The sequence below is a fragment of the Rhipicephalus sanguineus genome, chromosome 1 (genome assembly GCF_013339695.2).
Source record: "Rhipicephalus sanguineus isolate Rsan-2018 chromosome 1, BIME_Rsan_1.4, whole genome shotgun sequence".
NCBI lineage: Eukaryota > Metazoa > Arthropoda > Arachnida > Ixodida > Ixodidae > Rhipicephalus > Rhipicephalus sanguineus.
In genome coordinates, this window is record NC_051176.1 from 124,080,057 (window position 1) to 124,093,768 (window position 13,712).

The window sequence follows — 13,712 nt, forward strand, 5'->3', positions numbered from 1 at the left end:
TGGTCCACAAAATAAAGCTGCACTTTATTTTGTGCTGCACTTTATTTTGTGGTCTAGTTCACAGAAGAAAGCTGCAGTTTACCCTGTGGTCTGGTCCACAGAATAGATTGGGACTCTATTCTGTGGTCTGGTGCGCAGAAACTGTCGTCAAGAGAGGTAGGCTGCTTGGCTTGGGCTACAGAACATTTCTGCACAGCCCACAGCGCGCAAGTTTATTGTGTGGTCCACAGAATAAAGCTGCAGTCTATTCTGTGGTCTGGGCCACAGAATAAGGCTGCACTCTATTCTGTGGTCTGGACCACAGAATAGTCACTGCGAAGCGTATACACTAGCCTTCGGATTTACCATTACAAATAAGACGCTAACATGCATAGGTGTACAAGCATAAATGTACTTTGTGTATGATAAAAACCAGAACATTAATGGTAAAAAATGTTTTGCTAAGAGTTCTAGCCATTTATCAACCAAATATCAAAGGAAAGACCTAAATAAGCCAGCAAGCAAAAGTCTTGTTTAATATTTTGGAAAGATTCATTTAATGACTGCAAATAAAATGATCTTTTTCACAACCAGTATATAACCCACTTATCAATGTTTCAAAGAGCCTAACAACAAGACTGCAGATAGGGTGGCTGTACTTGGAAGACAGCTAGTTTTCTTCATAGAGCAAGCACAGAGGGTATTCGCAAGTATGATTAGAAACAGTGCAGTGTAACTACAAGAACTGCTTCAATATATCCAACAACAATGCATGGACAGAGTAAACTTCCAAATAAAAGCATAATTAATGAGACAACATTAAACTGCTGCCACTTCTGCAAATCTTTCAAGCCTATGGGTGCAGCTTTGCCCCATTCAACACTTGAAATTAAATGAGAAACAACAACAGCTATGCAGAACATGCAGTCAATCGCAGGAGACATGCATCAGGAAAAACCACAGGACTGCCACCTAGCACACCACGCATAAGTTACACAGTGACTTCTGTTTCAAGTCTTTGATAATGTAATCCTGAATCAATAAGCTAGAGAGCTTTTAAAAAATGATTGAGGATCACTGGTTTAAACTAGGGTAATAATTACCTAAATTTGTGCAACTTAAATGTCACAATAGAAGGTAAAATTATGTCCTCAGGGAAATGCTAGCGAGTAGCAGGCTACAACTACTTGGAAAACAGCTGCTATCGCCTGCCAGCTGTAATACTATAAATATACAGGCAATCTCAAATGAACTGGCAGGCACCAATGAATTACCAGCAAAGCAACATTACAGTGCTGTGCTTCACTTTTAAATAGGTCCATTTCAAATTACCATGGACCTAAAATTTGCTGCCAGCCTTACCAAAGCAACAATTGACTGAAAAGACATGCAGAAGCAGCTTACGTAGCTTCCTTATTACAAGCCGATACTATTATGTGCCGAGAAAATTGTTTGTGCTCTTGTGTGCGTTATTACCATCAAATCTAAATTGTAGTTACTCTGCTCCAATTTCAATGGCAAGAACTTGTGCACCTTCCCTGCGTGCCAGCAATTTTCTGGTTGTCCTCGTGTTCAAATGAGATTGCTGCTAGATAATATCAATTAAATTAAAACTGCAGAAATAGATTATAATTCACAATAAGCTTAAAACAAGCATTATGAACTAAAAAAATTGTAAATATGAAAATAATAAGAGCCCCCTTTTTCCATATGTCAGCAAAACCAGCAAGGTCTGCTAAAGCTCATGTAACAACATGGCATCGTCAAAGCAAGACAAAGTGGGAAGCTTCTGCACAAAGCTTGGCCATTTAATCTTTCTGCTGCTGCCTGCCTAGATCAAGCACCTACACTAATTACTCACTGATACAGTATATTCATTAGGTTTTGCAAGATTAATATTGCTTTCAGATGCAGAAACAGATTTTTTCCAACTGAAAAACTTGTTCTAGTGCTTTAAGGCAGACCCAACATGCTCAGACAACTTCAAAACAGATCTTGGCTTCCAAAAATATCCCACTGCATTACACGGACGTCGAGTTCTGCAGCCTCACACCTATAGTTGCAATCGCAACTAGCAACACAAGCGCTACCACAGGAAAGCTGTACCCGCTCTGCCTTGGGGTGACTACCACATTACATGCACAGTAGTGAAGAAGGATGGGGGTAAGGACAGATAGGAAAAAGGGACTTGCTTCTCCCATGCTTCATGCATTATTATCTTGTTCCCTCAGGTCTTCTTGAACACCTGATTAAGTTGTCATTCTTGTACACAATGTTTGCAAAACATTTAAAAACAAGACTTTCACCAAATCCAAAAAATAGTTGATGCATTTCCCCACGCTGTTACCCACCCCGATGCATGTGAGGAGGGCTATGAACTTATAGGGGTACACTGCTGTTTTATTTATTTTTTTAAAATTTCTTAATGAATTTTGATTAAACTTGCCGAGTTTATGTACATTTGTGTGCCAATTTTAAATATGTCATTAATTTTCTATTAGTACAGTATGTAGTTTTCAGAATTGAATGCATTTCATATGCCTTTTGGGGTGCAAGATATTTTCTAAACTAAGAGAATTACAAAGTAAATTACCATATCACAATAATCTGGAATGAGAACTATATGCAGTAGAACAAGAATGGATGTTCTAAACCAACTTGAACAAAAGTTGTGGCATGTTGGACATTCACAAGCGAGCCTATGTCAAGCTGGAATTTCGCTAACCAATGTTCAACATACCACCACTTTTGTTTGAGTGAGTTTAGAACACCCATTCTTGTTCTACTGCATACAGTTCTCATTCCGGATTATTGTGATATGGTAATTTACTTTATAACTATCTTGGTTAAGAAAATACCTCGTTCCCAAAAACAGTCACATCACACAAAAAGTCGAACACGAGCACTGCACAGAGTGCACTGGCACATGTTATATCACACCTATAAAATTTTTGTGACTAATGCTTCCATGCATCATAGAGTAAGGTAAATTTTGTAATCACAGTTCCATGCAGTTATCACACCTTGGTTTACTGTTTACAACATCTCACGGCATTTGTATGATATATTTCCGATAGGAAGTAGTTTGTCGCAGGTTTAGGCACTCACAAACTGAAAAATTCTGTATGTAAAATTGCGAGCCAAAAACAACTCAATGCACCCATGAAACATGAAGCATGAAGAATAACAGTGAACAAGATGTTTCAAAAAGTTGTGTGTGTTACTGAGAGGAATATATAAAATAGAATAAAACAGGATTTGACTACGGCATCAGAGGAGACAATGTAACCAAGTGTCCAAAAGGAAACCAAGCGCATGCTACAACTTCATGGGGCGCAATGTCAGCAAATGAGTTTGAATGACCAGGGTAGTTTGGCTGGACTGTAGCTCTTGAATCTGGAGAGTGAAGCAGATCTATTAAGAAACGTTTCCTTCAAGCACAGATATAACTAGATCTCCTTTTTTTTCTTTTTTTTTGCACCCGTTTTTCATGAAGTGTCAAGCCAAAGAGAGGCCTCCAGCACAGCACTCCACATTTTCACAAATGAGCTTCAACACATGAAGGGGAGCAGGAGCCAGAGTAACTAGCTCATGAAGACACTCTGTGTTCTGACAGATTTTGACGAAGTTTGCCCATAAAATGCAGAGGGCTTAAGCAAAAGGTGCCAGGGATAGCAAGAGAAATCCAATTAGGATCACACATGATGCACAACAAGCCACAGAAAGCCAGTGCAGCTTTCTTGTCCCCCTAGAAACTGAAGATCCCAGTTGATTTCTGCACTTCTTGCAATTTTGAGATCCTCAACTTTCTCTACCACATCATCCATGCGGCCCCACCCTGTTCCGCTCCTGCTACAAAATGGCATTCTAGACGATGAGAAGGAAACGAGGTGAAAACACGGGGTGCTGTGGAACTAGGCCTGAGAGGTCAACAAGAAATGCCGTGCATGAGAGAGAAGAGGGTGTTGTCAAGAGGACGAGGAAGAGGAAGGGTGGTGGGCATGGTGGCTGCTGGCCACCCTCGAGCACAGGGAGCAGCAGGTGCAGCAGCCGGGGCAGCGCCCCACTGTAGACAGGTTGCCATGGCCCAAGGTGCGGGAAGAAGTGCTGCAGAGCGGGCAGCCCAGGACAAAGCAGTTGGAGCCACAGAAGCGAACGGCTCCCGCTGCACCCTGCCCGCTGGGGCTCTTCACTTGCTCATGGGCATGCCGAATGCGTCCAGCATTGTGTCCACGGCCCCCTGAGCGACGCGTGGCGGCACGCTCGGCAATGAGCCACGCCTGCCACACATGTAAGCCAGTCCACAGGGGAGTGGACAAACAGAACGGGGGACAAAAGCAAATGACACAAGGGAACCCCAGATCACGAGAAAAAGAGACATGGAAACAAAAGTAACAGGAAAAAGCGGGTTATATAACACAGGTGCAAAAATTGTTACAGTACCAACAAAGTGAGAACAAAAGGAGCCAAATTAAGTGGTGAGGTTGAGAGGAAAGGATAGAGGAACAGGAAGAAAAGGAGCAGAGAGAAGAACAGTTAGCGTTGCAGAGGGCAACAACCAGTAATATACACAGCACACACAAAGCGCATCACATTTTTACCTCTATACTAAAAAAATATTGTACTTGTTTGTTTCACCAGTGCTGCAAAGGGCACAACTCATGATTGCTATTGAATTATCAGCCTTTTTACAAGAAAATTCACACTCAGTACACATACTTCGTGCTTGTTATGAAATGCTGCCATAACCTTCAGTATGAGGAATCACATTACTGTGAGGTTAGCTTACGCTAGAGCACTGCATGGGCCCGGGCCAGCCCGAAAGCCCGCGGGCCGGGCCGGGTAAGGGATTGTTGGATCGGGTCCGGGCCGGGCTCGGGCCCGTGATCTTCGGGCTCGGGTCGGGCTTGGGCCGGAGCCAGGCCCGTATTAGGCCCGGGTGTCATACGTATCTGTATAATTGCGTGTATATGTCGTTCGGCTTTGTTTTTGTTGTTTTGCGGGGTTTAACTTCCCGAAGGGACCCAGGCTATATGAGATGCCGTCGTTGAGGGCTCCGGGTAATTTCTGTGCACGCCAAAGCACCTGGAGTGCTTTGGCGTGCACAGAAATTACGCAGTACAAGACGTCTACAATTTTGCTCCATCGGTATGCTAGACGTAATTTCAAGAAACGCCTAACATAGGTTTCCACCGTTATAGTGAGTGAAAGACATTCTTGGGTACCGTGTAAGGAAAGCAACGGTAAACTGCCTAGATTAGTGTATATAAGATGTGCGCGTTTGTATCTACGGAAACATTCTGAGTGTGCAGGTACGCTCGCATGCCCGCGCCGAGCCTGTTTCCGCATGCGTGACTCCGTAGACTGGTCAACGCGACTTGTGAGTCATTGATGTCTCAGGAGCTGTTTTTCGTGCAGTTTAAGTTCAAGATGCGGATCAACTCTTATCACAGGGCGAACGCCGTTGTTGATTTTTCCATTACTAGTGGTGAGGCGCCAGGCCATAGCAACACTCGTTTCGCCGAGTATGGCTCACAACTGGAGTGATGAGGCTAGAGAAGCAATCCGGGATTCTGGGAATAACCAACACACACACAGACTGATTAGTTTTATTTAAACCACCCTTTATTCAACACACCGTTATGGCACACACGTCTGACACGAGTGTTTCGTTTTAAATAACTTCGCAATGAAAACAAATTTTCCCGTAAAAGATGGCAGGGACCTCGTTTCGCTTAGGCACTGGCTATGCACGAATGAAAGCACTTCTATCTGAGAAATCGCTTCAAAATTTGCAAAATATTTTGCGTGCCGCAGGTATCTTCACAATAACCGAAGGTTGGACAGTGCCTCCTTTATGCTCAAGGCATAACTAGCGGAAACGGACCGGGCCGGGCCGGGCCCAAACCTTTAAGGCCCGGGCCGGGTACGGGCCACATTTAAGAACACCGGACCGGGCTCGGGTGGGCCGGACCATGGCGTTTTCGGGCCGGAAAAATTGGCCCGTGCAGTGCTCTAGCTTACGCATCAAAATCCTTAAAAAGAACACTGATGCTAAGTGAGAACAAATTCTTAAACATTTCTCATATAAATGAAAGCAAAGCAAAGCAGGGAAGTTACCTTCTGAAAACAAATAGAAAACTGTTTTCTTATACTGTGTAGCTTATTAAGGGGAGACCCTGCTTCTGAAACATGTTTCTTGTTTTTGAGCATATCATTATGAAATTTTCACAGCTTACGTATTTTTATGTGCTGATTTCAATCATGCAATTATTGTTCTAATACAATATGTAGTTTTGAATTAAATAGTTTTTGTATTGTTAGGAGCAGGCTTTATTTCTAAACTGTGAGAGTTATCAAGCAAATCAGCATATCACAATAACCTGGAATGAATACTGTATGCAATAAAACATGAATAGATGTTCTAGGCCCATTTGAACAAAAGTTATGGTACGTTGAACATTCCCAGCTTGATCCCAGTTTCACCAAGCTCGGCATCGCTCACTTGCCAAGTGTTCAACGTACTACAGTTGAAACGCGCAATAACGAAATCGGCGGGGAAAGCACAAAATTTCGCTCTTACGGGAATTTCATTGGCGTGAGAATGCGACAGAAAAGACATGGAATCTACAAAAAACATATTTTATTTCCAAAAGTCAGTGAGTTTGCTTTGGCGGGCTAACATGCAGCAGTTTCATGCCTCTCGATAGGGAATCTCGTTTGCCACGGCACAAAGTTCGCCCCATGCACTGGTCAGTGACGGCGGCACTGCGCTGTCACCAGTACCGTCATCAAGTGCGCCTACAGGCAAACCTTCTTCCAGCTCCGCTGGATCAGCGCAGAATGGTGGACAGCGAGCTGCACGCAACGCCGAATTCTTCGGCAATGTCCATTTTTTTCCTGCCCTTTTCCACCTCACTGATGATTGCAGCCTTATCTTCCAGCGTGATGAACTTTCGCTTTTTCGTTGGAGGCGGCATCTTCGCAGGCAGCGAAATCGGACGAAGCAATCGCAACACACAGTTCACGTCGCACCAAGCGACCAAGCAAACGCTCCACAAATGGCTCCACACACGCGACCATGTGCGCGCAAAGCCGACAAAGTCAAGCACAGAGCCAAGCCAACGAACGAAACTCCATGAGGAATGTGGATTTGGCTACGTAGTCCGCGATAACGAGCAGGTGTTTCGGCAAGCCATCATCATCATCATTGTCGCCAGCTTTATGTTTTTTGTAAACAATGATGGCGGCTGCTTCTCAAGTGCGCTGTAGCGATAGTTTCGCACTATTTAAGTATTTCATGAATGCATTTCAGCAGTTTTCGAATGTAGTTAATGTTGCGAGAGTAGATTATTTGCGCACTCGTGTTTCAAAAATTTTCGTTAATGAGGGACTGTGGTATGAATATCTTTCGTAGTCGCGAGTTATGAAATGCATTGACTCCTATGGGCGTTCGCCAGTGCTCCGAAAATATTTCGTTGCGGTGAGAATTTCGTTGCCTCGAGATTTCGTTATCGCGGGTTTCGACTGTATATATTTTGTTCAAATGGGCCTAGAACATCCATTCTTGTTTTATTGCATACGGTATTCATTCCAGCTTATTGTGATATGCTGATTTGCTTTATAACTCCCACAATTTATAAATAAATCTTGCTCCCAACAATATTGTTACGCGTAGAGTTGCGTGACACTTATGCGTGACACTTATGTGACAATATACATGAAATATTTGATATTTTGAAAACAGCATAGTGTACTAGAAAAATAATTGCATATTTGAAATCAGGACATAAAAATACATAAGCCGGAAAAGTTCCATAAAAATGTACTCAAAAACAAAGAAATATGTCTCCGAAGCAGGGTCCCCCCTTAACTTATCTACTTGATTGACTTGGCATGCAGTCGAACCTCGATTTAACAATAAACACAATGAATTATCAAGTGTAATGAAACATGATCGGGAAGGGAAACACCATCGGGAAGGCAAATGTACAGTCTCAGCAAAAAAAGATTAGCACAAGTGAATGGTGGCCAAAGCGTCACAATTGCGAAGCGTGGCACTGTTGTTCCCGAGCGCACTAATAGCGTGAGTGCCAGGCCCATTTCATTTTCCAAGGCACAGGTGGCCAGCAGCTGCTCACAATGGCAGTGCAAAAAAACCAAGAAACAAAATAAAACAGTTTCATGTACACAGCCACAGTAGCACATGATTCTGACATAAAACTTATGCATAAGATACGTCCAACAGGTGGACTTTAAGACTGGTCACTTTCTGCTGGCCACCTTTGCTTTGGAAAATGAAATGTGGCTGGCACTCTCGCTATCGGCTCACTCGGGAACAACACTGCTGCATGTCGCGATTTTGCCGCTGCGGCCACTGCAAACAAAAGGCAAATAAATTGGCATATCAACATTGCAAAATGAGTTAAGAGAGTGATATCAAGCCTAGCAGCCTCAATGAAACAGGAAATTCAGTCCGTAAAATGATATGAAGGATGGCTGATAATGTCACGACTCTGTAGTCCTTTGACAACAAGGTTGCAAATATTTCTTCTTTCACAAGATTAACACAATACTTTCCTAAAGGCAAAAAGGTGCAATTGTTGCAGAAGCTATACCATAAGCACCAGATGAGCACCTGAACGTCTATACACAATGTGTTAAGATATGCGAGTAGAATACATGTAATGGTTAATGCCCAAATTTTTTGGATATGCCTAATCACCTAGATGCAACAACCTTTGCAACAACCAAATGGACACTCTGACAAGGGCCATTTGGTCCGTTTTCTTCTATATATAAAAAAAGAGGACAGCTTTAGAAACCTTATGTCCTTTTGTTGTGCAAAGCAGTTAAATAGCAAGACCAACACAGTAATGATCACGAGGGGCGGCAAAGACAGCCTAACACCAACGACAACTGCTACATGAGGACGGCAACAATAAAGATGATGACAAGACAACAAAGATATGACAGCGATAACAGGGAAGGCCATTATATAATGATAAGAAAGACTTCATAACAACTATATAATGGCATGACAATTGCAGTACAATGACAGCCACATGATGGCTGTACTAAAACCCACACTGATCAAGTGTACTTCATTTGGAGTTGAATTAGCTCATACCGTATTTACTCGCGTAATGAACGCACTCGCATAATAAACGCACCCTCAACTTTAGTCGTCAAAATTGGGATTTTTTTTTTCCCCGCGTAATAAACGCACCCCTAACTTTCATCCGCTGCAGTCCCACGAACCAACGCGCGGCGCTTCCTCGTCCGTTTATCTTATCTTTCTTCCTTCCTTTTTTTTTTCCTTTATTACGCCGACCCCCCTCGGTTTGCTTCCCCCCTCCCTTCCGCCCGCGGTAGCGCACCGTTTTGTTAGTTTTTCTATCTGTGCGCGGCGCGGTCCCTCTCTTTTTGTATTGTTTTTGAAGTAAGTATCCGCACGCCGCAGCAGTATTCACGAACGGTTCGAGTGTAGAGACATCGCGGCTCACAAGCACACAGCGTAGGAAGCCTACACGACCGGTCGTGTAGGCTACCTAACAGCAAAACTGCCCACGCCATCCCACGGTCACACAAATACAAAGCTTTGCGGAGCCGGCGGCATCTAAATGTCTAATGCGGCGGTGCGGGAGCGCGCCGCGCGCGGGGATATGATGATGATGATGGTGAAACTGTGGCTTTCCCTTTTGCATCGGGTGGTCGCAATCCTTGCAGCTTGCAGCAGATAACGCCATCTACCACCGAAGCGGCGGAATTTCCGAGGCCGGGTAGGACAGCCAATCAAAACGATGCAAGACGGTGACGCGAGTTTTAGCATTGTTGTCATTGGTTGTCATCATTTTTTTTTTTCGCCTCAGAAGTCATGCCATGCTGCCCACTGCCCATTCTCACCTCGTTGGAAGTTCTTTCTAAGCCTGTGTTGCGTTTTGTCGTGGACGATGGGCCGAAATGTGAGCTACACGGCCGGTTTCAAGCTACAGGCTGTGGAGTACGCACCTGAACACGGGAATCGTGCTGCCGGTAGGCATTTCGGAATTGATGAAGTACGTGTGCGCTACTGGCGGAAGCAGCATGACAAGCTCCGCGCTACAAATAGGGAGCGACGTTCCTTCAGGGGACCAAAGACCGGGAAGTTTCCTGCTGTGGAAGAGGAGGTCTTAAAATATGTCCGGGACCTACGAAACGACGGCTGTGTCGTTTCGCACGAAATGATCCAGACGCAAGCGCGAGCCACAGCCAGGAAGCATGGCATCGCTCCCACGGCGTTTAAAGCGAGCAATGGGTGGACGATGCGCTTTATGTGGCGCAACGGACTGTGCTTGAGGAGGCGAACATCACTTTGCCAGCGGCTTCCTCCTTGCTACGAAAATAAGGTAGTGGATTTTCACAAGTTCGTTATACGCCTGCGGCGGGACCGAGAATTCGTTCTCTCACAAATCGGGAACGCCGACCAAACACCCATCAATTTCGACATGCCGATGAGTAGGACTGTCAATGACAGGGGAGCACGTAGCGTGCTCGTTAAAACGACAGGCGCCGAAAAGCAGCGCTTCACGGTCATGCTGGCTGTCACGGCAGACGGCCAGAAGTTGCCACCGTACGTTATTTTCAAGCGAAAAACCGTGCCGAAGGCCAACTTCCCAGCCGGAATACACGTGCGGGCTCAGGAGAAAGGGTGGATGTCGGCCGATCTGATGGTAGACTGGGTGCAGACTGTCTGGGGACGACGCCCTGGCGCCCTGCTACTCCCGTCTCTCCTTGTTCTCGATAGTTTTCGCGGCCACCTGGGAGAGAACGTTCGTCGGAAACTCAAGGAGCTGCGCACCGAGATCGCCATCATTCCGGGTGGACTCACTTCGGTGCTTCAGCCCCTTGATGTTTGCATCAATAAACCTTTCAAAGACGGTGTGCGCCGCTTGTACACGGAATGGATGGCCCATGGAGGGCACGCCCTGACGCCAACTGGCAAGATTAAGAGGCCGTCCGTCGAGCTGGTGTGCTCCTGGATCTTGGACTCATGGCGCTCGCTGCCAGGTGATCTGATAACAAAGAGTTTTAAGAAGACGGGAATCGCAAATGCGCTGGACGGCAGCGAAGACGACCACTTGTGGGACCAAGACATTGAAGTGGCCAGTGACCTGGACGACGGTACCAGCGATTCTGACGAAGATTGAAGCAATTGAAGTGCGATAAAAATGCGTGTTTTCAAATAGTGTACGCGCATGTTCATTGTAAAAGGTAAGCTACGCAACTTTTTTTTTTTGCATTATCGTATTTTCGGCTCATCCCAAAAAAGTTTTAGAAAATTTACCTCGCATAATAAACGCACCCCCCAACTTTGCTCTGGTTTTTCGGAAAAAAAAGTGCGTTCATTACGCGAGTAAATACGGTATTTTATAATTATAACCATGCCAGTGACCCTATGACTTTGCATTCTGCTAACAACTTTAGTTTTACCTTGTTCAATCCTCTGGTAACACATAAAAGTGAAGATATTGTACGTGCCTGTGTGTTTTCACATGTCAGCAGTAGCTCCAAGCATAGCCACAAATAAAATGTTTTATGCAATTGCATGAGATGATGCTGTATTTATTTTCATCTTGACAGCTATTTGACATTTGGTAAACCTGAACATTTTTTTAAGGTGCCATGCAATTCATATTATATACTGCTGATTATAAGTGAACTCCCCAAGTTGCAACCCCTTCTAGGCAAAAAAAAAATTTGACTCCAAACACAGCCTCGAGCTGCGGCCCTAGCTCACCAGTAAGTTTTCCAGCAGAGTGAATCATGCAAAGTAACAGTTAGTTGTCCATTAGACATCGCTTACGACTCATTGTTGCTAGAGAGAAGGATGCAGTTGCGGTCAGTGCCATAGTGCATAGCGTTTCCTACACTTACCTAGAGGGAAAAGTGGCGCTGCGAGCTGTTGGACGCATGGGAATGCTGGGATATGTGAGCTTCAAACTTGACTCGGATTCGTATACTTCACGTAGAGCCCAGACACATCGAAGACGCGTCTGGCTTCAACGCGTTCCTTGCGTCGAAATGGTTGGTTTCTTACTGAAGGAGCACGTAGTGAGCTATTTGTTTTTTATTATTGCAGAAAAACAAGTTTTATTGCACATTGGAAACTTCTGCGTCGATGTATAGTTTTACGAAGCGTAAAAAGTAACCAACGGCCGCTAAACTTGGCAGGCAGACGACAAAGGCAGTGTTCCCTCTGCCACTGTTCGTCGTCTGTTTCTTTCTTTCGCCGTTTGGTTATGCCGTCAAGGTGAGTAGACGTTTATTTTAAAATATAATACGCGTAAATGACATCCGCTTATAAAAGTTTTGTTTTAGAGAAGCAGTCGTATCCGCTTTGTAGCCGAAGCCTCGCTCAACACCAGCCAACACAAGCCTCGCAGACACATATACAGTCATTCGCAGCGCTCCAACGGCGCACCTTAAGAAATTCGCATAGACGGTGGCGCCAGATTTCCCTCTAGGTATTTTTGTAAGAAACTCTATGCCATAGTGTGAGCCACTGCTGCTGCTCGCCATCAAAAGCCATGCGAGCAGTACCGAGTTACCTCATGTGGAAAGTGGCACACGGACTGCTACGTGCAATGCTCGGCCAGCGCCAAGTCCTGTCAACCTCTCGTCTCGTGTATCTGCGCTGTTCCCTGCTATGAAGCCAAGCCAACAAGCTCAAGTTTACACCCTTTTAAAGGACCATGTCAGTTGGCAGTCCATACCAGGCATTGTTGACCCCTTGCGCCACTTCGCTCAAAGAAGCGTGCTTGAGCTACTCTGTCAGTGTCTTCGGGTTGTCCTGTTGGAGCCATTTGTTATAGAACGCGCCGATGTGGTCTTTGAATGGCTTATTCAGCACCACATCCAGTGGCTGAAGAATAGGTGTCAGTCTGCCCAAAATGATGACCAGCTCACATCCAGTCCACTACCGCTTTCTTCAAAAGATTCGCGATATGGCCACAGAAGGCACCCATGATGAACATCTGCAAGGCTTCAGCAGTGCACCTGGACACCTGCACCACACGAGACGAAGCCCATGCGAGGGTAGTTTGATCGTTAAAAATCCCTTTTTCGTTCACCTGCATGACAACTTTCGGCAGTAGCTTTTCCCTCCTTGGGATCGTTTTCCTTTTGAACAGAAGAAACTGGGGTAGCTTGTGCCCGTTGGCCTTACAGCACAGCATGACAGTGAAATGGTTGTGCATGTTGCCCATTGTCAGCAGGCAAACCTGGTGCTCCCCTTTTGCGGACACAGTCCTCTTGCTGGGCATGTCAAACCAGACGGAAGTTTGGTCGACGTTGCCGATTTGGCCCAGCAGGAATGAACGTTTTGCCCACAGGTCACTCACATAGCGTAGAAGGGCACACTATTTTTCTTCGTATGTTTCAGGCAGCCTTTGGCATACGGTTGTGCATCTCTGGCATAGGCCGTTTCTTTTCAGGAAGTTCATGACCCATTTCTTGGATACTTTGAACTCGGTTCACAGGATGCACATATCCTGTGCAACAGTATGTGCTCTAAGGCTCTTGCTGCTCTGGTTGTGAACACAATCTCAAACTGCCTCCTCAATGACAGGGTATGATCCCGACTTTGGTCCGCGAAAGGAATGACATTTAGTAGCACCCACAAAGATCTTGCTTCTTTGTTTTCTCTCACTCGTGCACTTTTCTGACACATCGAACTTGTGCCCTGCTGCAAC

The 13,712-nt window shown here is 45.1% G+C and overlaps 1 protein-coding gene across 3 annotated transcripts in view; it reads right to left on the reverse strand.

The window, feature by feature from the left end:
• Window positions 1–551: 551 nt before the first annotated feature.
• Window positions 552–13,712, reverse strand: part of LOC119397290 (dynamin) — a 75,510-nt gene continuing 62,349 nt past the window's right edge. For all 3 annotated transcript variants that reach the window (XM_037664741.2, XM_037664728.2, XM_037664763.2), the window contains one exon: window positions 552–4,259. In XM_037664741.2, the coding sequence (XP_037520669.1) occupies window positions 4,169–4,259 (91 nt within the window). In that variant the 3' untranslated portion in view covers window positions 552–4,168. The remainder of the gene's footprint in view (window positions 4,260–13,712) is intronic.